Source organism: Amblyraja radiata, chromosome 34 (genome assembly GCF_010909765.2).
Source record: "Amblyraja radiata isolate CabotCenter1 chromosome 34, sAmbRad1.1.pri, whole genome shotgun sequence".
Classification (NCBI taxonomy): domain Eukaryota; kingdom Metazoa; phylum Chordata; class Chondrichthyes; order Rajiformes; family Rajidae; genus Amblyraja; species Amblyraja radiata.
In genome coordinates, this window is record NC_045989.1 from 18,413,879 (window position 1) to 18,440,029 (window position 26,151).

At 44.7% G+C, this 26,151-nt stretch overlaps 1 protein-coding gene across 1 annotated transcript in view; it reads right to left on the reverse strand.

Annotated features, from left to right (window-relative positions):
• Positions 1-26,151, reverse strand: part of adamts17 (ADAM metallopeptidase with thrombospondin type 1 motif 17) — a 179,630-nt gene that overhangs the window by 33,439 nt on the left and 120,040 nt on the right. The window contains exons 14-16 of the mRNA XM_033050346.1: positions 22,945-23,072; positions 19,622-19,742; positions 5,783-5,863 (exon numbers count right to left, since the gene is read on the reverse strand). Coding sequence (XP_032906237.1) covers positions 5,783-5,863; positions 19,622-19,742; positions 22,945-23,072 — 330 coding nt within the window. The remainder of the gene's footprint in view (positions 1-5,782; positions 5,864-19,621; positions 19,743-22,944; positions 23,073-26,151) is intronic.

The window sequence follows — 26,151 nt, forward strand, 5'->3', positions numbered from 1 at the left end:
TCATTCTCTAATCCGCTTTAGCCATTTATGTCTGCTGCACTCAAATCTCCAATACTTTAACGCCAGCTTTAATCTTGATGTATAAATTAGAGCAATTTGCCCCTTAACTGAGACTCAATGACAAAAATAATTGTGGCTTAATCTGCGTATTAATATAATCAACTCTAGTTTATTGCCAGGTGCAATTGGAATAGAGGCTGAAATTAGTGTCCATTGCATGAACGTCAGCGAACTAACTGCCTCATCTCAGCTCTCCATCAGCTGGTGAGCCAGTTATAATACTCAAAAGGAATTAGCAGCCAGACTGTGCTCTTCATGCTCCAGCATTTCCTCAAACCACCACGGTATTCGCGGCACCACTGCTCGGCTTGTGGTCTTACAGATCACACTGCACTCTTCACGTACCCTTGGGCTTAATACTGAGATGGATTCACAATCAAATTTGGACCAGTGATTCAATTAGAATACTTCTTATTCCCCCATCATAGTTGAAAGCTTTGCTTAGGTTCATTGCCCTGGAGAAGGTGCAACGAAGATTCATCAGGATGATGCCTGGGATGGAATGTTTCGGCAATTAAGTGAGATTGGGTAACTTGGGTTTGTTTTCAAAAGTCCATAAATTCTAGGAACAGAATTAGGCCATTCAGCCCATCAAGTCTACTCTGCCATTCAATCATGGCTGATCTATCTTTCCCTCTCAACTCCATCCTCCCACCTTCTCCCCATTAACCTTTGACACCCGTACTAATCAAGAATCTATCAATCCCTGCCTTAAAAATATCCATTGACTTGGCCTCGACAGCCGTCTGTGGCAATGAATTCCACAGATTCACCACCTGCTTATCTCCTTTCTTTTGGAACTCCTTTTATTCTCAAGTTCAAGTTCAAGTTCAAGTGAGTTTATTGTCATGTGTCCCTGTATAAGACAATGAAATTCTTGCTTTGCTTAAGCACACAGAAAATAGTAGGCATTTACTACAAAACAGATAAATGTGTCCATATACCATGATATAAATATATACACACATGAATAAATAAACTGGTAGTGCAAATAACAGAAAGTGGTTGCTAATAATCAGAGTTTTGTCCGAGCCAGGTTTAATAGCCTGATGGCTGAGGGGAAGTAGCTATTCCTGAAACTGGTTGTTGCAGTCTTCAGGCTCCTGTACCTTCTACCTGAAGGTAGCAGGGAGATCAGTGTGTGGCCAGGATGGTGTGGGTCTTTGATGATACTGCCAGCTTTTTTGAGGCAGCGACTGCGATAAATCCCCTCGATGGAAGGAAGGTCAGAGCCGATGATGGACTGGGCAGTGTTTACTACTTTTTGTAGTCTTTTCCTCTCCAGGGCGCTCAAATTTCCGAACTAAGCCACGATGCAACCGGTCAGCGTGCTCTCAACTGTGCACCTGTAGAAGTTAGAGAGAGTCTTCCTTGACAATCCGACTCTCCGTAATCTTCTCAGGAAGTAGAGGCGCTGATGAGCTTTTTTGATAATTGCGTTCGTGTTCTCGGACCAGGAAAGATCTTCAGAGATGTGCACGCCCAGGAATTTGAAGTTCTTGACCCTTTCAACCATCGACCCGTTGATATAAATGGGGCTGTGGGTACCCCTCCTACTCCTTCCAAAGTCCACAATCAGTTCCTTGGTTTTGCTGGTGTTCAGGGCCAGGTTATTGCGCTGGCACCATATGGACAGTTGCTCGATCTCTCTTCTGTACTCTGACTCATCCCCATCAGTGATACGCCCCACAATAGTGGTGTCGTCAGCGAACTTGATGATGGAGTTCGCACTGTGGTTCGCTACGCAGTCATGGGTATAGAGTGAGTACAGCAGGGGGCTGAGCACGCAGCCTTGAGGTGCTCCCGTGCTGATTGTTATTGAGGCTGACACATTTCCACCAATACGAACAGACTGTGGTCTGTGGACGAGGAAGTCGAGGATCCAGTTGCAGAGGGATGCGCAGAGACCCAGTTCTGCGAGTTTGGTAACCAGTTTGGAGGGGATGATTGTGTTAAATGCCGAGCTGTAATCAATGAATAACAGCCTGACATATGAGTTTTTGTTGTCCAAGTGGTCCAGTGCGGAGTGGAGGGCCAGCGAGATCGCATCCACCGTTGATCTGTTGTGGCGGTACGCGAACTGCAGTGGGTCCAGGTTTTTGTCGATGTAGGAGTTGATTTGCTCCATTATCAACCTCTCAAAGCACTTCATCACCACCGGCGTTAGTGCCACTGGTCGATAGTCATTGAGGCACGTCACCTTACTCTTCTTGGGCACCGGTATAATTGATGCCCTTTTAAAGCAGGTGGGGACCTCAGGTCGAACATCTGTCTCGTCCTCCAGTTTGGAGCAGAAGTCCCTTTTGGCCTTTTTGATGGCCTTACCAAGGTCGTATCTGGTCTTCATGTAGGCCACTGTATCGTTGGATGTGAATGCCCTGTGTCTGGACTTCAGGAGAGTGCGGATCTCAAAGTTCATCCAAGGTTTCTGATTGGGAAACACTCGGAAGGTTTTTGTAGGGATGCAGTCCTCCACACATTTCTTTATGAAGTCTGTAACGACTGTGGCATATTCGTTCAAGTCCGTTGCCGAGTCCTTGAACATTGCCCAGTCTACAGACTCCAAACAGTCCTGGAGTTGTTCTTCTGCCCCCCCCGACCAGCTCTGTGCTGTCCTCACTTCTGGGGGTGCGCTCTTTAATTGCTGCTTGTAGGCAGGAAGAAGCAGCACCGCGGTATGGTCGGACTTACCGAAGTGAGGGCGAGGGATAGAACGATAGGCATTCTTGATGGTGGTGTAGCAGTGGTCGAGGATGTTAGGTCCTCTGGTGCAGCAGGAGACATGTTGGTGGAAGTTGGGGAGTGATTTCTTGAGGTTCGCCTTATTGAAGTCCCCAGCAATGGTGGTAAATGCCTCGGGGTAAGACGTCTGGTGTTTGTTGACCACGGCATGCAGCTCCTCCAGTGCCAGACGGATGTCTGCCTGGGGTGGGATGTAGACCGCGGTCAGGATAACGGAGGTGAATTCTCTCGGGAGGTAGAAGGGACGGCACTTCACCGCCAGATGTTCGAGGTGTGGAGAGCAGGAGTTGGACAGGACTGCCACGTCGGAACACCACGCAGAGTTGACCATGAGGCAGACGTCCCCTCCTCTCCCTTTCCCAGATGCCAGGGTACGGTCCATGCGGTGGATGGAGAACCCTTCAGGCTGGACCGCTGAGTCTGGGGAGCTGGGGGTGAGCCATGTCTCTGTGAAACAGAACACAGAGCATTCCCTCAGCTCCCTTTGATAAAGCAGTCTTGCCCTGAAGTCCTCCACTTTGTTTTCAAGGGACTGTACATTAGCCATTAGGATAGTTGGGAGAGGGGGCCGGAGGCCCCTGCGCTTCATTCTGACCTGAAGTCCTGCCCGATGGCCACGTTTCCGGACACAATGGAGGCTTCCCCTTTGTTTCCAGGTACTGTACTTGCTGTACCTGCTGTTTCTGCGGACCTGCGCTGGAACGGGGATTCCCTCACAGACGGCAGCTCCAGCTCCGTAACGAACAGGGGTTCCCTCAAAGTCGGCAGCTGCAGCTCTGTTGTTGCTGGGAGATCCAGCCCGTCGGCTCTGGGGGTCATCCCGGGGTTTCAAGGTACAGTACCTGTGATCCGCAGTCGGGTCGGGAGTTCCACAGCCAGCGTGGGAAAGTTTAAAGTCCGGGGTTCCCGCAGCTGCGGGAAATCGCGAAATTGCGAGAGCCTTGAGGTGCTCAAGCAGCTTGTCCGAAACGGCACCGATTTCTGCCGTTTTTCTGATCCAGGTAAGTTGTTGGAAGTTGTAGTTGAGCCTTTTATTTTCCGGAGCTCCGCAAAAGTCGCCACAGGCAGGCGCCATCAGAGGCTCTGGCCTCTGGTCCTAGACTCTCCTACTATTGGAAACATCCACACAACCTAGAGCATTCACTATTAGGTAAGTTTCAATGAGGTCCCGCCTCATCCTTCTAAACTCTAGCGAGTACAGGCCCAGTGCTCTCAAACGCTCATCATATGTTAATCCAATCATTCCTGGGGTCAGGAATCAAGGAATCAGGAAACAAAGCTTTGTGATTTGCTCAAGATTCCAGCATTAATTGTATCTCTATTTCTCTAATGTGTTGGATGGCTCATTATTTTCTGAGATTTTAAGCACTAGACAATGCCTGCAGTCATTACTCTTCTTTGCTCAGAGACAAGGATAAATCCTCTAGTCCACAAACAGAAATCAGGAATTCAGTGCCAGTGTAATCTGACAGTCATCTGCCCTCATGCTTCTGCTCCCAGCTTTCTGTCTGTGTGACAGATTAAATATAAAAGGCTTTACATTTGCAGCACGTGACAACAAATACGAGGAATTAGATCAGTCACTTCTTCAGAAGACTTGTATAATCCCACTGACATTACTCTAATTGGTTTCCATGCTGGGAGAATTAGCATTCTGGTGCAACGAGCTAGAACGATCTTCACTCACTATAGAACAGAAAGGGCTTGCATTTAGAAAGCAAATGTTGTAATATGAGGATATTACAGAGTGTTTCAGAGAAGGGCTTTGAAAGTGGGGGACACACACACACCATAACGGTTAATGAGCATGCAACACGCTCCCACAAGTTGCAATGATATAGAGAGCTTTAGCAACATTGGTGAATGCCTCCAAATTGTCCTAGAGTATGAACCTTGGTTTTTGTGCTCAAGTCACAGAATGGGATTTGAACCTAGATCTTATCAACACGGTAGCTGATATGGGGCACAGTGTGAAGAGGTGTGCCGACTCGAAACAGCATCTGTCCATTTCCCTCCACGAATTCTGCCTGGCCTGCTGAGATCAAGATGTGAGCGTCTACATTCCCTTGTGTCCCCACAGCACTCTTGTATTCAGTCAACCTTTGGGATGTGCAGAAAGAAGTGGCAGTGCCCGACAGCACGCTTGCTCTCCTGCCCATCGTGCAATGTGTGTTTGTTGGCCCGGACACATATGACTACCAGCTGGCTCAGGGTATTGGTTTGAAAAGGTTTAGAGGGATATGGGGCTAACGCAGGCAAACGGCACTAGCATAGATGGGTTGGCATGGACGAGTTGGGCTGAAGGGCCTGTTCCTGACACTCTGACTCTATGAGGTTGTGACCACAGTGTGGAACCCATGTACAGCAGATGTGGTGCCTAGGGCTGCATCATTGGTCAGAAGTCTTCAGTTAAAGTGGGAGTGACAGAAAACATATGAAATGATGTTCTTATTTTTCTCCATTGAATGGCAGAGTAGACTTGAAGGGCCGAATGGCGTAATCCTGCTCCTAGGACCCATGAATTTATGAAGTGCTTGGAGGAACTCTGCGGGTCAGGCAGCATCTGTGGAGATAATGGACAGATAATTTCTGGTCGGGACCCTTCTTCAGACTGATTCTTCTCCCAATCCAAAAAGTTGTCTATCCATTCCCTCCACAGATGATGCCTGACCCACTGAGCTTCTCGTGCACTTTGCGTTTCACTTTAGGGCAGGTATTGCTGAGGCCTTCCTCTGGCGTAATGAATCACTAGAGCACAGAGCACAGAGTAAATACAGCCAGGAGCAACACAGCAGGTGACCAAGCCAGTCCAACTCTCTGCTGGCTAATGTACATAGATAGTTATTCACACATGCTTTCCTTCTGTGAATTCCACTCAGTCACACCTTTACACTCAAAACATCGATTGCACAGGTTTAATTTTTTTTGACAAACATCACTCCCCAAATTTCCAGAGAGAGGGATAATCGTGGTTCATTACCTAGGAAGCTGTGCGCTGGTTTCTCCTCCACCACCCGAATCCTCCTGGCACCAGCAGGGATAACAGCAGCTTCAACATAACCTGCAGCAATAAAGGTTCAATCAGTTAGCAGGGACCTTCAAAAGCATTTGTTTCATATCCTAGCCATTTACTCTCCATTGGGGCGATGAAGGGGCGGGTACAGTGGCACAGTGGTAGAGTCGCTGCTTAACTCTACCACTCTACCAGGTTCAATCCTGACTATGGGCGATGTCTGTACGGAGTTTATACGTTCTCTCCGTGACCGCATTGGTTTTCTCCGGGCGTTCCACTTTCCTCCCACATTCCAAAGGCATACAGGTTTGCAGATTAAATGGCTTCTGTAAACAGTAAATTATTCCTAGTGTGTAGTATAGTGCTAGTGTACGGGGTAATCTCTGGTCGGTGTGTGCTGAAGGGCGTGTTTCCACGTTGTATCTTTAACCTGTTCAGTGCCACCCGAGTGTACTCAGGTCATGGTCAATAATGAAAAAAATCTTGGCAGTGAACAGGTTAAAGTCTAAATCTTTATTGACTCTTCTGTCTCCGCTTCCAACGGAGCATTGTTAACCTTTATTAGTCTCTTGGTTTCTACATACTTATAAAAGTTCACTATCTGTTTTAATATCTCTTGCAAGCTTCCGCTCATTATTATTTCCCTTCATCTATTTTCTTATTGGTCTTTGCTGGTTAATATTCTCCCAGTACATAAACCTGCAGTTAACCTTTGCAATTCAATCAGTTTTTTATTTGGAACAATGACTCATACAGTAATCCAGTGATGATTTTACTTCGGAGTCACGTGAGTGACTACGTGAAGAAGGGCCGTCCGTCTGCGTGCGCGTCATTACGTCTGAACGCAACGCGCATGACGGACTGGAGAGGCATTGTGTCCTCCCAGCCGTCAGGATCGGCAGGTAAGGAAAGTTGAACTACTTACCTGCGTTCTCTCGGACTTGAAGCTTTTTGTAGTTTCAGAGCCCAGATGTCGAGGAGACGGTCCGCGGGGAAGTCGGCTGCCGAAGACCGCAGCATTCCCAGTAGCGGGCGACGGTCTTGTTCCCGACATTACCGCCGGCAGAATCGGCAGGAAAGACTTGGTGCAGGAGGAGGAGTTCCGTGGTGGTCCTGCGGGACGTAAAAACCACCCGCAAGTCTGACACCCGTTGACTCTGATGAGTCCGGGGAAGAGGGATACCCTCCCTCAACGGAGAGCGTCTGAGGACGACTCTCCCACATGGAGCAACTTATGGAGAAGTTGCTCCAACAATGATCTGCTCCGAAGGAGGAAGCAGTATCAGCACGGGCCTCTACAGCAGGCCGTCCCAGCAGCCTCACACATGGGGAAAACAAAACAGGCCAGGAGTACCTAGGCAAACCCAATTGGAGGGTAGGCCAGGAGGATCCCGGATGGGGAGGATAACCTCCTTCATGGGTAACGTGTTTAAACGTTCAAAACCCACATGGAGCACCTGATGGAGAGGTGCTCCACAATGATATACTCCAAAGGAGGGAGTTATCAGCCCGGGAATTATGGAGAACCCGCAGGCAGCGGCACCTGTTTCAGGGCTGCACAAATGTCTCCTGCTCTGAGGAGAGGAGCATCCACGGTCAGTTTCAGTCTGACCCAAAGCAAGAATCTCATTTAGGTCCGCTAGAGGGGCCATGTCAGCGCAGGTATCCTCAGGGGCCTGCGGCAGCACCTGTTTTCAGGGCTGCCTACAAATCTCACTCTCAGTGGAGGGGAGTGTGAGTGATCAGTAGGTAACTGATCTTGAATTTAAAGTATGAACATACTGAAGCACATGCATATGGCCTCAAGAGCCAGCAGTTGGCAGAATATCCGCACGCTACTAATGCCGGCAAGGGAACAGCGCTATCAGGGTGACTTTGGAGAAACCAGCCGCCGAATCCTCTCTTCAGGTAAGATCAGAAGAAGGAAGCAAAAGCTGTCGGACCAATCAAGGTACAACGACAAGCAAACTTCATCAGTAGGCGACAAACACACCCCACACCTCCATAGGGGATAAGCAGTTCACTGAAGCCGGTGGTAGCTTGAAAGCTGGGCACGGAAATATGATCAGTCGTCTTTCAAGGCAGACTCAGAATTATGGCCAGAATTGTCTTACAAGGCAAGCTCAGTATGATAAGGTTTTCAGACCAAGACCCAAGCAGAAGTCAGGAGAAACATGGAATCCACACTCCCTACCAGTCCTACTCCCAATCAAGGAGAGAAAAGGAACCCGCATCAAGGGCCTTTGGGCTTACCACAAGACCACCGGTAGCCATGGAGGTAGGTGGGTCTGGGTTTACCGAAACAAGGGATTGTGGACCAGTTACATGTTGGTAATTTTACTCTTGTGTTTTTGTTCAAAATGACAATAACATGAATTTCAGATCTGGTTTTAAAAAACAGATAACAACATGTGATTATTTTACTGCACAACATACATAGGTTCCAAGCAGACTTGGAACTCGGACCGGAGTTGTCTTCGAGGCAGGCCCAGTATTATGGGCAGGATTGCCTTCCAGGACAGGTGACAGATGGAGGATGTCACTTCATCCAGGTTTAACTCATTTGTGCAGTATAGACTTTCAGAACAGTAAAATGTTGTTATGGTCTAACAACTGTTTTATAGGAGCTTCCTATAAAATGGTCACATGGCATGCATCAACCTCAAAGATGCATACTATTCCGTGTCTATTCACTAAGAACAGGAGATATTTGAAGTTTAACTGGATGGCATGGCTCTGTCAAATGGGTTGACATCAGCTCCTAGACTATTGACTAAACTACGGAAACCAATTCTGGGCCTACAAAGGTCTCAAAACCACATAGTAATGGCATATTTGGAGGACATTTTCAATTTGGAGTCACCAAGAATTGGCAGAAGCATCAGTCAAAGCAAACCAAAACCCTGTTTGAAAGAATTGGTTACCTCATCCATCCAGTTAAATCAAAATTGACACCTACAAGGGTAATTGATTACCTAGGATTTACTATTAAAAACAGTAAATATGTTGGTGACTTTGCCTAGGGGCAAACAACAAGATTAAGTAAGCCTGCTATGACCTGATAGTCAAATACTAGCCATCTATCAGGCAAACAGCGAGTGTAATTGGCAAATAGTACCTGCATTTCCAGCAGTACGTCACGGGCCTTTGCATTACCAGAATTTACAGCGAGCAAAGGAACGAACACTCAGATTACATGCAGGCCAAATTGGCAAAACTATGGATTACCAGCAGAGGCCATTGTTGATAAACTATGGTGGATAACGAACGAGAGACAGCTCAAGGGAAATTTTGCTCGAAAGCCATCGGTGGTTCAGACCAATGCTAGCGGCTAAGGATGGGGAGCCACAAACACAGTCTAGAGCTGTGGGGGCAGATGGAATGAACAGGAGTCTGTAATTCCCCAACACAGGGAATCAATTACCCAGAATTGTTGGGGGCACAATATGGACTCAAGGTTTTCTGTAGCGATATGCAACCTGTGCTTGTTCAAATTCAGATTGATAACACCACTGCGGTGGCATATATCAATCACAAGGGTGGTGTAAAATCTGTATCTTGCGACAGATTGTCGAACCTCATTTGGCACTGGTGTATCGAGAGGAATATTTGGGTTACAGCGGTCTATCTACAAGGTAGATATAACACGGTGACAGATGCTGGATCACGAATGTTTAATAACAACACAGAATGGATGTTGAATCGGGCAGTATTTAACAAAATAACTACACGATTTGGCATACCAGATATTGATCTCTTTGCATCTAGACCACACCATCAGTTACCCAGATATGTGTCCTGCGAGCTGGATCCAGGAGCTAAGGCAGTGGATGCTTTCTCCCTCAATTGGGGAGGAATGTTTATGTATGCTTTCCGCCAATTTGTCTCACAAACTGATGCTTGACCAAAATCAAGCAGGACTAAGCCACAGGCATATTGGTAGTGCCAGATTGGCCTACTCAAGCCTGGTTCCCAAAAAATTTGGGAATTATAGTCCAGCCAGTTATGGCTGTACCCAAGAGCAGGGACCTCCTAGTGAACCCAGTTACAGGGAGCAATCATCCACTACATGAACGTATTAACTTGTTGGTCTGCAGATTCTGAGGAGGCCATGTCAAGGCATAGGACTGTCCGAACAAATACAACACAGTTCGGATAACGGATGGCTTGGAGTTCCTATCAACTCTGTACCATAACTATAAACAAAGTTATAGTGCAATCTATAGTGCCAGAGGCGCACTCTCCTCCTATCTGATGCTGGAAGCAGGGCACGGGTCGATAGGAACGCACCCCTTTACAACAAAATTCATGAAGGGAATTTACAACTTAATACCTCCAAGGCCAAGCTACAAGGACACATGGGATGTGAGCGTGGTACTAACCCTACTTTGACAGTGGGGACCGCCTATAACTAACCCTGAAGGTGGTATGCTGACAAAGAGTCCAGACACTGCAAAAGTTACAGTTGGACTACATGACCACCAATATGAACAACATAACATTCCTAATCAGGAACCTGATAAAACAGAGCAGGCCAGGAATGCCAGGGATGGAGATCCAGTTCTTGGCATATCCAGAGGACCAACGGTTGTGAGTTTGGTAACGTACTAACACCACTATCTGAGAGTTACGGAGAACCTCAGAGGCTCAGAACAATCGGTCCTCATCAGCCATAAAAAACCACACCAGAAGGTATCAACTCAAATCATCTCCAGATGGTCAAAGGAGGTAATGGCGGTAGCAGGAGTGAACATTTATATAGTTAAATCTCACTCCACCAGGGCTACAACTACGTCGGCAGCAAGAGCTATGGACGTGCCCCTTAACGACATCCTAGTGGCTGCAGGATGGACGAATGAAATAACGGTCCACCGGTTTTTATAACAAACCCATAACCGGACTGGGGGTGTTTGCACGTACCATTTTAAGTTCTGTCCCTTAGTTTCCCCCCCAAGGTTGGGAGGGGTAACTTTTTTTTAAACTTTTCTTTCATTTAAAGCATCAGTTTCTTTACTTAACTACGTAATGTCTGAATGCTTTAATGATTACACGCATCCATGGTCAATCCATTCAGTGTGAGACGCTTGGATTCGTAACCGGCGTAAAATCACAGAGCTTTGAAATCTTCACGTAGTCACTCACGTGACTCCGAAGTAAAATAGTAAGATTAAACGAGAACTTACCAGTTTGAAGTTTGATCTTGATTTTATGAGGAGTTACGATGAGCGATTACGTGCCCACCGCTCCCACCCTCATATTATCAAGGTCATATGGAAGTTCAAGTTTTTCACAATCTTACTATTCTCAGGACTTCTTTTTTATCTGTGATTTAACACCGCTGCTTTGAAGATTGACGCGCACGGCCCTTCTTCACGTAATCGCTCATCGTAACTCATAAAATCAAGATCAAACTTCAAACTGGTAAGTTCTCGTTTAATCTTACTATTATGTCTGTAACTCTGGGCATTACTTTAAACCATAGCTTCCAAACCTGATCAGAAGAAGCTGTAATGTATAGATAGATGCAATGTGATCAATGACAACTGGATCCATCTGATTCCTCGGTAGACAAAAGTGCTGGAGAAACTCAGCGGGTGCAGCAGCGTCTATGGAGCGAATGAAATAGGCAACGTTTCGGGCCAAAACCCTTCTTCAGCCTTAAACACTCCATCTGATTCCTCTTCTGGTTTCTGAAGGCAACCTTTACCCTGGCACTGTGCATGGCAGTAAGAAAGTGTCCATCCCATTGATCATGCTGTAGGAAGGAACTGCAGACGCTGGTTTAAACCATTGCTAAGACACAAAAAACTGGAGTAACTCAGCGGGTCGGACAGCATCTCTGGCGAAAAGGAATTTTCTGAAATTCTGAATCAGCTTGTGTCTGAAGAAGGGTCTCGACTTAAAACATCACATATTCCTTTTCTCCAGAGATGCTGCTTTACTCCAGTTTTTTGTATCTATCACTGGTTATGCTGTTCCCCCTCTGCACTCTTCTTCATTCCTCCATCCTGAATAGTCTACAGTATCAATATACCCTGGGGGAGATTGCTCAGGTTCCCCACAGTATCCATGTTGTACAACAGAGAATCATGGTTCATGACCTAGGAAGCTGTGCTATTGTTGACCAACTGCTTGGACATATGCCCTAATGACTTCTTACTTGGCTTCAGACTTTAGATTTTAGACTTTAAAGATACAAAGCGGAAACAAACACCGTGACCTGCGATCATCCCTACTTGCAGGTTCTAACTGCACTAAGACTATCCTGCACACTAGGGGCACCCGGAGGAAACAGGGAGAAGGTACAAACTCTGTACAGACAGCATCCATGGTCATGATTGAACCCGGGCCCGTGGCGCTGTAAGGCAGCAACTCTACCGCTGCGCCACTGTGCCGCTCTTGTTATTAAGTTTTGTCTGGCAATATTCCAGTTAAATGCCTAAATTTGTTTAATCTCCCAAATGCAATAAAAAATGCAAATTGGTGTTGCTATTAAATCTTCTCAAGTTTAAATGGCCTGAACAGTCTTTCATTTGAAACAACCGCAAGAGCCTGTAATACTTTGCGTGCCAAATGTATTCATTGGTAACAACTAGCTGCGTTATTGTCATGAAGGAAAGGCACAAGGCACCAGGCCAATTTAGCATCCAAATGATTAGCTCACCCAATGTGATCTAACCTTCCAGACCAGCAAAGCCCTGCTGGACCTTGTGAAAAGATTGGCTAAAGTTCATGCAGACAACATCTATCGCACTGCCCTCTTGTCAATCCACTTGGTCATCTCTTCAAAAAGCTCAAATCAAATTCACAAGATACTATTCCCCATGCACAAAGCCATGCTGGCTATTCCTAATCAGTCCTTGCCATCCAAATGCAGGCAGATCCTGTCCCTTCAAATGTTCTCCAGTAACTTACCCATCATTGATGTTGGGCTGATGGGTCTTGTCAAGGTTAAGCCAAGGTTCACATCGTGAATTCATATTGCAATAATACTTCACACTGACAACCTCCTTCCCCCTCAGTGATTTGGCCTTGTCATACTGTACACTTCTTAACAGTCAGAAAACGTGACATTTTCCACATCAGGGAACTGCTCTTTCCAAACACCATCAATTCTCACGGTTGGTTTGCGAATAACCCAAATATGAAATGCATAGTGAACAGCTTGGATGGTGATATACAACTTTGAACTCACCAGCTAATTTTCCATCAGAGCAGACATATAATGAACTAAACAATAGATTCACACCATCGCCGCTTAAACTTAATATATCACTCACAGTCATCTGTCCTTCGCTCACTAAGTCAGGTACGCCAGTGGTGCAGTAGTTCCAAAAATCCTGAAATTGTTTCGTTTTCAGTTTAGTTTAGAGATACTTTGGCCCACTGAGTCCGCACCGACCATTGATCCCCGCACATTAACACTACCCTGCACACACTAGGGACATTTTTTACATTGACACCAAGCCAATTAACCTACCAACCTGTACGTCTTTGGAATGTGGGAGGAAACTGAAGATCCTGGAGAAAACCCATGCGGTTACGGAGAGAACGTACAAACCGTGCACAGATTGCACCCATAGTGGGAATCGAACCTGGGTCTCTGGCACTGTAAGGCAGTAGCTCTACCACTACGCCACCGTGCCACACTAAAATTGCTTTAAAAATTGCTGAGAATTCAGCAACTCGGGACTGAATGCTCATCTGTTGATATTAATTTCATCAGGTGCCATCATCAGACCAGCCTTAACCCAAATAACATTCCATTCTTCAAATCAGTTGAACAAGAAGTTCATTACTCGATGGAGCTGGAGATACCAATCACTGAGTGGAAATAATTATTTGGAACGGGCTCCTGTGAAGGGATAATTAAATTTTGATACAACCTAAGTGTTAACTTCTTGTCATCATAAGTGGTAGACTCCTCACCACAGTAGAAGCAGATTCAAAGGTAAACTCAGCGAGACTAGATCATTTCTTGAACTGAGAGGACTGGTGCTTGTGTGAGGAATGAACAGAATAGGTCTACATTCCCTTACATTAAGAAGAACAAAACTCTCAGAGGGTTTGAACTTGATGATTGCAAAATGGATTTTTTGGTTGATCTGAACCAAGCTCAGAGGTAGTCAGTCACTGAAATGTTTTAATTCAGAGGGTGTTGCATATTCAGTTTAGTTTAGAGATACAGTGCGGAAACAGGTCCTTCGGCCCACCGAGTACGTACCGACCAGCTATCCCCGCACACTAACACTTCCGTACACACACTAGGGACAATTTACACTTATACCAAGCCAATTAACCTACAAACCTGTACGTCTTTGGAGCGTGGAAGGTAATCGAACATCTCGGAGAAAACCCACGCAGTCATGGGGAGAACGTACAAACTCCGTACAGTAGTCGGGATCAAACACGGGTCTCCGGCGCTGCAAGTGCTGCAAGGCAGCAACTCTACCACTGTGTGACCATGTTGCCCTTCAGTAGTTCAGTGGTTGAGCTCATTCAATACCAAGATGGATGGAAAATCAAGGAATAAAGCTGTGGAGTTCGTGGGGAGTAGGACATGACAATTGGACATGACAATCCTGAATTTTGAGGCGGACTCAAAATGTCTTACGATGCGAAACATTATTCCAGCTTTTATTTCTTGTTATGTTTGGTCGATAAGACTGCTGAATTAAAGTGAGTGAGTCCTGTGTGCCCTTATTCATAATTAATATGGGTTCTCAGTTGACGTCAATATAAAGGCTCATTTTGCTGTCAGGTAAGTCTGTAAACATCAATTACTCTGTTTCCAAGGATTTATACTGTAACATGTAAGCAAATATGTCAGCACTGTCTTAATGTGTCTGGCTCCAGCTACTCGTTCATTATATCTCCATTCATCTTAATGTTTCGTTAGGTTGGTCACTGGCGATTTGAGCAGGATTACACATTCTGAATCAATTTAAAATCAATTCTCAGTGTTTTCGTTTGCAGCAGGAACACATTTGTGCATCTCAGAGGATAACCCAGATTTTGAAATGTTATAGAATGATCCTGCAGAAACAAGTTTGCCTTTTTGCCATGAATTCAAGCAATCCCTTTAAAGTGCTTTCTCTTTTTGTAGACCTGTGGACGGAGTGTGATTTGCCTCCATTCTTGTCCCATGGGTTCCCAGGTTACTGGTGTGGCCATAGTATTTATGAAGGAACTACAGATGCTGGTAAATCGAAGATACACAAAAATGCTGGAAAAACTCAGCGGATGCAGCAACATCTATGGAGCGAAGGAAATAGGCAACGTTTCGAGCCGAAACGTTGCCTATTTCCTTCGCTCCATAGATGCTGCTGCACCCGCTGAGTTTCTCCAGCATTTTTGTCTACCTACTGGTTACTGGTGTGGCCATTGTGGGAACCACAGACTCTCACAGTAAGGGCAGGAGATGTCTGGTATATTGGTGGATATTTTACTCCTCCTCCTGTTTCTGCATGATGGGTTTTGGCATTCTCAATGCCACCCCTTCCTCAGACTCCTTTGGAGCCAGAAGAAGGGTCCCAACTCAAAACATCAGCGATGCTGCCTGACCCACTGAGTTATTCCAACAATTTGTCCCTCTTTTTATAAACCAGCACCTGCAGATCCTTCTTTCTACTGTAATTACTACATTTGGATTTGTCGATTTTCTCGAATGATGATTATGGTGTCTCTAAGGTCCTCAAAGCATTCTATTTTTCTCCGTCATAGGAGATGAGGTTGTACACTTGTGACTGAAGTTCATCTCTGCCAAGTTTTATAATTTAAGCATGGAGAACATATGCTCCTGACGTCTTTAAGTTTTATTTAGTTTTAGAGATACAGCGCCGAAACGGCCTTCGGCGCAATGTGACCGCAACGAACAGCGATCCCCGCACACTAACACTATCCTACACACACTAGGGACAATTTACAATTTCACCAAGCCAATTCACCTACAAACCTGGATGTCTTTGGAGTGTGGGAGGAAACCAGAGCACCCGGAGTAAACCCATGCAGGTCACAGGGAGAATGTACAAACTCCGAACAGGATTGAACCCAGGTCTCTGGTGCTGTAAGGCAGCAAATCTACCGCTGTGCCACCACGCCACCCTGTGATGTTTCAGTTGGCCTGTCAGACTTTTTGTTAGCATGGGTTGGTGGCAAGGCTGGAGTGAATAGTTTGCTAAAGGATGGAGTCAAGAACATTCACGTGAAGGACAGGTTATGGCAGGAATGGTCTTCAACGAGCTCTGTCCAGGAGTTGCTGGCTGTCCTATCCTTGCTAAGCTCACCACCATTCTTGGCTCTCAGTGGAATTCTTGGCGCTCACTAATTCTGCAGGGGAGTTGTTCAGAGGCTGGAATAGCTCAACGCCCCACCCACTCTCCTGTATCTTCCTGCCCCAAGCTCCCCTTCACTTGCTCCTTCTCCAGTCTTCCCTCTTCGCTTGAATTATCTCTGCACATCCTCCTCACTCTCCAGACACAGAGAAGCCTTAGGGATGAGTTTGTTTGACTTCAGCAGTTGAAACCTCAGGTAAGTTTTCAGTCTGTGTCTGAGATGATGGAAATCTGAGGGAAAGCCTGAGGTGTCTGTCTGAGGTGTAAACCAACTCTCTTTCTAATCGTCCCCTCCAGTGGTGAAAGCCAAATGAAAATAAATTCAACAAATTCCATCAGCAATTGAACTCTTCACAAACCCATGTCACGGTGAGTGAGCTTTGAGGAGGGATCGGTCCTCCCTGTATCTCGAATGAACTGTTCTCCAGGTTTCCATCTTGGAAATAGGCCGAAATGAGTGACAATAACCGATCATTGGTAAGCAGAGAACACTTCTATAAGGCAATTTATTTGGCTTTTTGTTGAAGTAAATGATTACCACCCAGAGAATACTGACCTCCGGCACTATTTCTGCACTTTGTTTGAAGTTGTATTTTATGTTTAACATTGCCAGTACATCCTTCCCACGCAAGGATAGAGACAGCTGGTATCTTTGTTCAAATCCATGAAGGTGATGGAATAAGTTGAGAAGGGTGTTTATAAAAAAGCATAATGATATCCTCCTGCTTATAAATAGTGGGGAACTTATTTGAGAAAAGGAAGGGAAAAGATATTGAACAAATAAATTACATCATTTGATAAGTAATTTGCTGCTTTTATACAAGGTTAAGGCTCATGGGATGTCAGATAGGCGAGTTCCCGGATGGAGGATCGGTTAGTGGACAGAGAAAGTAGGAATAAAAAGGCTGTTTTCATATTAGGGGAGACAAAAATGCTGGAGAAACTCAGCGGGTGAGGCAGCATCTATGGAGCGAAGGAAATATTGGCAGGTTATCACTGATAAGGTTCCTCAAGATCAGCATTTGTGCCTCAATCATTTATGCTGTATCAATGACACAGGAGTAAATCAACTGTAAAGTGTCCAATGATAGACACATAAAAAGCTGGAGTAACTCAGCGGGACAGGCAGCATCTCTGGAGAGAAGGAATAAGTGACGTTTCGGGTCAAGACCTTTCTTCAGATGTTTCGGTCTCGACCCGAAACATCACCCATTCCTTCTCTCCAGAGATGCTGCCTGTCCTACTGAGACACTCCAGCTTTTTTGTGTATATCTTCGGTTTAAACCAACATCTGCAGTCCCTTCTTACACATATAAAGTATCCAAGATTGCCGATGACGTATAGTTAGGTAGGAAATAAAAAATGAGGAGGATGTACAGAATTTACTAAATGAAACGGACAGGTTTAGTGAGTGGGCTAAAATGTGGGGAATGAGGAGAAGTGTGACATCCACTTTGACAGAATAGAATATGGAAAGAATTATTCAGCTGAAAACTGATTTTCCCTGGATGAAAGGTGATAATATGTGCATCACTCAATGGGCAAATGTATGTACTAAGGTACTATAATATAATCTGGTTAGACATATACAGACTACCACAGTGGTTCCAGTAAAAGCAGGGAGGAAACTCTGCATCTGCAAGATGAGAGAAGCTTCAAAACCTCTTGGTGCATCAGTTATTAATAACTGCAAGGGCTAGGATTTCTCACATGGCTTGTTCTTCCTACAGATGCCCCGTAGAAAGCATGCATCACATCGAGATGCATCACAGCATGGTTTGGGAACAGCTTCATCCAAGACCACAAGAAATTGCAGAGAATTGTGGACGCAGCCCAGACCATCACACAAGCCAACCTCCCTTCCATTGACTCCAATTGCACCTCATGCTGCCTCGGCAAGGTCAGCAACATAATCAAGAATGAGTCACATCTTGAATGAGTCACACCTCTTCTCCCATCAGGCAAGATGTACAGAAGTGTGAAAACGCACACCTCCAGATTCAGGGACAGTGTCTTCCCAGCTTTTATCAGGCAACTGAATCATCCTACCAACAACCTGAGAGCAGTGCTGAGTTACTATTGAAACTCATTGGAGACCCTCAGACTATCTTTGATTAGACTTTACTGGACTTTATCTTGCACTAAACTTTATTCAAGTTATTTCCTTTTTCATGTATTTGGGCACTGTGATGGCTCGATTGTAATCATAATTGTCTTTCCACTGACTGGTTTGCACGTAACAAAAGGTTTTCACTGTGCACGTTACAATAAACTAAACAACTCAGTTTGATACAATTGAGTGTCTTGATACACAACTCCTAAAGGCAGTGAATAGTCAAGTATATTTGTTTGTGGGGAGCTTTAGGACCCATGTGCACCCCACATGCTGCAGTTGTTGGTAATGGCCATTCCAGCTTGTTGGATGCAAGGTATCAGATGGCCCTCTCTCTCACTGCCCCAGCCTTCTGCAACTCTTGGACATTCAGGGATATCAGGAATGCTCAGAGTGTTCCTTTTCCCAGCCAACATCAACACTACACCATATCACATTAACCCTGTCCCCACTTCCCCGTGGTGCCACCTGGAAACCCTGGCCCTCCATGGCCCAGGAACAGCAGAAACGGCTGTGACCTTAGCAGCCTAACATAGAGTCACACTTTAACATGTGGCTGGACGGAATGTGATTTTCACTGAACATAATGCAACGATTAGCTTTGTGAATTGCCAAGGAAATACTTCCTAAATGGCCTGCAGCACAGACCAGTTGAATGCTGGACATTTATTGTTCCTAACAGCTCGGCCCATCAAGTCTACTCCGCCATTCAATCATGGCTGATCTATCGTTCCCTCTCAACCCCATTCTCCTGCCTTCTCCCCATAACCCCTGACACCCTTACTCTGCATTAAAAATATCCATTGACAAAAATATCTGTCAATCTCTGCCTTAAAAATATCCATTGACTTGGCCTCCACAGCCCTCTGTTGCAATGAATTCCACAGATTCACCCTCTGACCAAAGAAATTCCTTCTCATCTTCTTTCTAAATGTACATCCTTTTATTCTGAGGCTATGGCCTCTGGTCCTAGACTCTCCTACTAGTGGAATCATCCTCTCCACATCCACTCTACCCAGAAACAATATTATTGTTCACTTTGCAGTGGTATTTGGGCTTTAGAAGCAAAGAACACATAAGTCAAGACAGACACAAAATGCTGGAGTAACTCAGCGGGTCGGGCAACATCACCCATTCCATCTCTCCAGAGATGCTGCCTGACCTGCTGAGTTACTCCAGCATTTGGTGTCGACCCATTCCTTCTCTCCAGAGATGCTGCCTGACCCGCTGAGTTACTCCAGCATTTTGTGTCTATCTTTGGTGTAAACCAGCATCTGCAGTCCCTCCTAACACTTAAGCCATTCTTGTCAGGGAGAAGAGGGCAGGCCGGAGATAGGAACCACTGATGTCCGTACTCACCCATTCCTTGGCTTTGATTGAAATCGCCTTTGATGATCTCGCACGACTTGTCATCACCATTGCACACCCCACAACGATCCTCCTTTGCTGCAGACCCAATGATTCCATCACAGCCAATCTTCTGTGAACAGCAAACAGGTGACTCCAGTATTAGTTCTTCAACAAAACGCTGGGAAATGGAATTACAGGCAACCCCCTGGTGTTGCTTCTGGATAGAAGGGGCTTTATCATGAGCCGCATTAGATGGCAACACATGGACTGAGACCAACATTGGGTTCCTGGCCGAGCTGCTGTTTCCCTCAACAGAACGGTGCCAAGGTATTAAAGATTCAGCAGGATTTTGCTTTGTTTGACAAAGCATTAGCTGGTGTTACTCAAAATTCATCAGGCACCCTCTCGGTTTTACACAAATGTCACAATGAGCTAAAAAACTCCTTTTTGAAAGTCGAGCATAAGCTGTTTGAGCTGATTTTATTATGTGGCAATCTCAATTAAATGCATAAACGTCATTGGAAAATAATCACAATGAAGAACATATTATAAAATAACGAGCAGAATAGGGTAAAAATGATGGACCGCTTCCATGACAGAGACATCCTTGGCGCTAAGTGGAAGATGATTTACCTCTCACAGTTATCTTAGAATTCCAGTTATTAAACCTTTATCCCATCCACTTTTCAATACTTAAAGAAAACAACCCCACATAAAGTTATTTGAAAGAGTTATAAACATTGCCTAAAGCTTGACAAGCCTTCTAATTCTGTTCAATTGGTTCCAGAAAGTACATTAATGTTTAATGTTTCGAGCCAAACACATTATCACAAATTAGTTTCTGGTCTAAATTCCACTGGGACAGGGCCCTGTATTAAATTGTATTTCTACAGCATCCTTCATTACTACAGGGGCAAGGTAAACAGAGCAGATTTTATTTTAATGGAAGTGTGACACACTGGTTTCTGTATAAGGCAGATCCATGTTAGTTGCCTTTGAAAACCATAAAAATTCCACTTGATATAATACACAATAATGACCTATCAGCATATGTTTTACCGCTGTACTTGAACATGTGTTTAATTCATAAAATGTTTGTGATGCTTCTAAAAACCGATGCTGATGCTCTTGTGTTAATTGAGTCTGTTTTCAGCAATTGATGTTAAGCTCAGTAATTCATTATCCTGAGTGCTCAACATACTGGCTCCATTCAGAGCTATTACAATAACATCCTTTCATGCACAGAACAGCTTAGTGGGAATGGTTAGAATGTTTCTGACAGATATTTTCAACAATAACTTTTATTCATTGTTAGTATTCTTCTTTTCTGCATTTGATTGAGGATCGTAATTGAGAACGTTGGGCGGCACAGTGGCGCAGCGGTAGAGTTGGTGCCTCACCCGGGTTCGATCCTGACCATGGGTGCAGTCTATTTGGAGTTTGAACGTTCTCTGGGTGACCGCGTGTGTTTGCCCCGGGTGTTCCGGTTTCCTCCCACACGCCAAAGCTGCGCAGGTTTGTAGGTTAATTGGCTTTGGTGAAAATTGTAAATTGACCGTAGTGTGTAGGATAGTGTTAGTGTTCGGGGACTGCTGGTTGTCGACGACTCGGTGGGCCAAAGGGCCTGTTTCTACGCTGTATCTCTGAACTGAACTAAAACTTGCTCAATGGCAGCATCAGACACTCACAGGAGATGAGCATAGCACTCTTACCCCGTCCAACACAAGGCTTGTTGTATAGAACACCTCCCCATGCAACGGACTGGCATTTACCCAACCTTCCACCCCACATGCTCCCGACCTCTCAAAAAGTGACACTGCCCACTTGTGCCACACTGCTTGAAGCCCATGCCTCGGTTTGTTTAGTGATGGACCCTAATCCCCATGCAGCATTGTCAACAGTAGGTCAGGAGATCTGTGGGTTCAGGTCAGTCTCCACACAGGCTGACATGGTCGCAGAGGAAGAATATGGGACACATTGACCGAGGGAATATCCCAGTGAGAGATCTCAACAGCACGTTTTGGCCCATCCTGCCTCTGCCCACCCAGAAATTATTACTTCCTGTCCAATCCCCTAAACAGTTCCTTTGTTTCAATCATTTCTCCACTTTCCTTGCAAAAAGGCTAGCCAAATCAACACTGTCAACAAATCTGACCACATCCTTTTAACTCCCCAACTTGAATGGTTTCCTGTACACACAGTTGACACGTGGAGCTATAAAACATGGAAACAGGGCCTTTGGCCAAACTCATCCATGGCGACCATGGTGCTTTCTAGAGCTAATCCCATTTGCCTGCATTTGGCCCATCTTCCTCTAAACCTTTACCATCCACGTTTTTGTCTGCCTTTTAAACGTTGTAACTGCTCTCCTCTGCCCTTCCCATATGCTCACCATCCTCTGTGTGAAAAAAATTCTTGCACATCCTATATGTCCAAAGGGTTGCATGAACCTCAGGTTCTTTGATAAATGCTACCCCGGCTACTTCAATATTATCTCTAAGTTTCCTGCGCCAAGCTCTCTCACAGCCACACCCTTCTGTTCCTGACCAGATCGCTTCATAGCATTTAATCTAAGGAGTTTTCGAGAACCAAAATCCCCAGGCGAATTTTTCCCTCCTTGATGACTCACAGCACCCACTTTTTTTGTAGGTGCTGCTGGCTGCATAACAATGGCCTCAACAATGTGTGATCTTGCCACAGTGGCGAGCTGGCAGTGAGCAATGAAAACCCATGCGGCCACAGGGAGAACGTATAAACTCAATACAGTCAGGATCGAGCCTGGGTCTCTGACACTAAGGCCGCATCAATACCACTGTGTCACTGTGCCGCCCAAGTTGTTGATAAATATTGTGGCTCATTGGTGTTCAGGATGGGATCTCAATTGGAATCGCAGACCCTTCCCTTATCATGTATCTATACACTGTAAACGGATCGAAATGTAATCATGTATTGTCTTTCCGCTGACTGGATAGCACGCAACAAAAACGTTTTTCACTGTTCCTCGGTACACGTGACAATAAACTAAACTAACTAAACTAAACTAACTGGAAATGTCAACAAGAAGAAAATACCACTGATCTGATCTCCATGACGACACTTAATTTCATGAAGGATAAGACCATCGGATAGGTTGTATTAACCTCATAACCTCTTTGAAATTGCTTTTCTGTGTCATTTCACAGAGACAGCAAGAATTATAAGGCGACCTGCATTAAATTAGCAGACATAGCAATGCACATATTAATCTGTGAGCTAACATCATTGAATGAACAGTTCTGTCACGTTACGACTGCTTGCTCTCTAAAACAAAGCTCCACAGAGTTAGTGCTCACCTTGCATTTGCCATTCACACAGAGATCTGTCTCGTACGGTCCACATGGAGTGCCATCCTGGACTCGCTCAGCTATCAGGACAGGGGAATCTTTCCCAAAGGGGGAGCAAAACAAAGCACAAGGCATGTCTGAAAAAGAAAGAAGTTCTGCTTAGCAAAGTCAGATCACATCCAGTTATTAACATCTCGTGGCATGGATCCAGTTTCTTGCAGTTACAAGGAGAAGCAATGTTACAATAAGGGAATTAATTCAAATAGGATTAATATTTAATAAGTGAATACAGCAGACCTTTAAATGATCCTTGGTCTGAAGAAATCATCCTTGGACTATCTCTGTAACTTGTGCAACAATTACACTCTGCTCCACCGGCCAAAAGCATTTGGGTGATGTCTGTACCGCTGTTGAATTCATAATGTGGGTAATTTGTGGTGTCAGATGTGCTGACACATCAGTTAGATGTTTGGGTTTACTATATATAATCTTGCTCACATCGAGTGCCCAAGTCTACTATGTTCAGTTTAGTTTGGTTTACTTTATTGCCACATGTACCGAGGTACAGCGAAAAGATGTTGTTGCGTGCTAACCAGTCAGCAGAAAGACCACACATGATTATGATCCACACTGTAGATACATGATAAAGGGAATAATGTTATGTGCGAGATAAAGTCTGGTAAAGCCCGATTAAAGATAGTCTGAGAGTCTCCAATGAGGTAGCTAGTACAGTAGCTTTAAATTCTTGCTATATCTACTAATTATTGAAGATGTCCATCTGATCTGATACATATATTTCTAAGATTTAGTGCTGTGTTTGTCGCAATGGCTTTGTAAGAAAGTAGAAACAAAGACCTGCAGATGCTGATTAACTACACACAAGGACATAACGTGCTGGGGTAATCCAGCAGGCCAAGTGGCATCTCTAGACATGTCTGAAGAAGGGCCTCCACCCAAAATGTCATCTATCCATGTTCTCCCGAGATGCTGCCTGACCTGCTGAGTTACTCCAGCGGTGTGTGTCCTTTTATTAAGAAGATCCTATCCATCTGTCAATGCACCAGATATTTCTCTGCAAACCTAAATGAAATATGTTTATTTGTAGGGTGCTATGAAATGACCACATAACTTATTTTGACCAAGAGTACAACTGTTAAAATAAGAATAATCCCAGACTAATCTCATTTTATTTTCCCCACATTCTCATCCACTCTCGCCAGAGTCAACTCCTCACCCGCACACAACACTGGTTTGCTTTAGAATGTATGTGTAGCTTCCTGACACCGTTGCTGGTAGCTCTGCATCCTTTGCACCCTAAATTATTTTCTAACTGACCAACATTCGGGAGGGGAGGGCCGATGTTTTAAGTGCAGATTCCTATGGAGTTATTCAAGGCTTGTATGTCATTATTGTTGGAAGTAAGACTGGGGGGACTGGGAGATGGAAGGAATGGAAGCAACTGCAACTCAGAAGAAAAAGGAAGAAAGGGTGAACCTAACAAAACCAACTATTGCTGCAAAGGATAGTGAAAATACTAAGTGAAGGTAAAATTATCTTCTTAAAGCTACTGCTTCTTCTTGAGAGGCATTTCTTACCATGAACTGTGCTTGGCCACAATGGCCTCTTCATTTCACTAAACATGGACTGGTGCCATGTGATGCACATGGATCGCAACACAATGAAATGTTGGCTTCTCTCCCTGCAGCAGGAATCGTTCAGCGTGCTACATTCTTCCTGGAAAAGCCACAGAACCAAATAGTATCCCAGGAAATCTGCTTTGCCCACATGGAACAGGGAGGGGACAAACTTGTTTTTTTCTACAGACGTCTCTCAATTACTAACATCTTAGGATTGCTGATTTCAGTTCATGACGTGGATAGATCTACATCTCCGAATATATAGATTTGAAAAATTCTCTTTTAAGGGGCCTTCTCTTCTATTTCTACATTCCACCTTTTCTTTTTTATTTTATTTTTTTATTTTTATTTTTTATATACACACTTCACATTTTTCTACTCTCTACAATCTATTTTTCCACTCTTTCCCCTTTCTATTGTTTTCTTTTTCTTGTCTTGCTTATTTCCTTCTAATAACATAAAACTAGAGGTTGTACATGGAATGGATTACGGTATGACATAGTTGGCACCTAAAATTAGGTGCCACTGTATTGTTTTGTATTGTATTAACTTCTAATAAAATTTAAAAAAAAAAAAAAAAAAAAGCATAAGGCGTGACTCTAGCCAGTGGTGAGTTTTCACATTGATCATGCTCAAACTATTAGTTTTTATCAGGGATAGTCAACGCTGTTACAGCTCAGTTATAACACGGTCTCGGTGTAAAAGGTAGTGGCAGAAATGGTATAAGGACACAAAGTGCTGGAGTACCTCAGCAGGTCAGGCAGCGTCTCTGGGGAACATGGATAGGTGAAGTTTCGGGTGATTAAGCCTCCTCACTAGAGACCTTACATTTGTCCCACTTATCCATGTTCTTCAGAGATGCTGCCTGCTCTATCTGTATCTCTAAACTAAACTTGAGGGCCAGGCTCAGTGACTGCTGCACTTTTTCATCATTTTTTACCATTTCTCCCGTGTGTGCAGGGACAACTTTTAATGAACCAGGAAAAGTAGGATGGATATTTGCTCGATAAACCCTTGCGGCCGCAAGGGTTCATCGAGCAAATATCCATCCTACTTTGCCTGGTTCATTAAAAGTTGTTTGAGGGCCCTGCCGATTTCCCACACTGTTTGCCGGCTTTACTAGAACGACAGAATCGGCGGTCCTTGATACGTGGGATATGCGCCACTTAAGATGGATCCAAATGTTTAATTTGCAAGGGATTCCCTAACGCAAATGTACCAGAGTTTAAGTCTCTCCAGCACGAAGCAATAAGGGAAGTCTAACAGAGACATTTTTTAAAATTCCTTCCCCGTCACTTGCAAGGAAACAAGGTTTGATGATTTATTTCACCATCGCATGTTATTCACTTCGAAATAAATCTTTGGCAATTCAGGATGTGAACTGTAAGATGTGATTCATCATTCTGCGCACACAAATATGGCAAATATTACACTCCGCTAAATCAGGGCAAGGAGCAGTCTGTTCAGTCACTAAATCCAGATTTGTCAAAAGTACCACATTGTTCCCTCTACCTCCATGTGTGCTGTTGAAGGGCGCAATCTGTCCTGAATTTAGCAAGCGCCCAGCTCTGCCACGGCA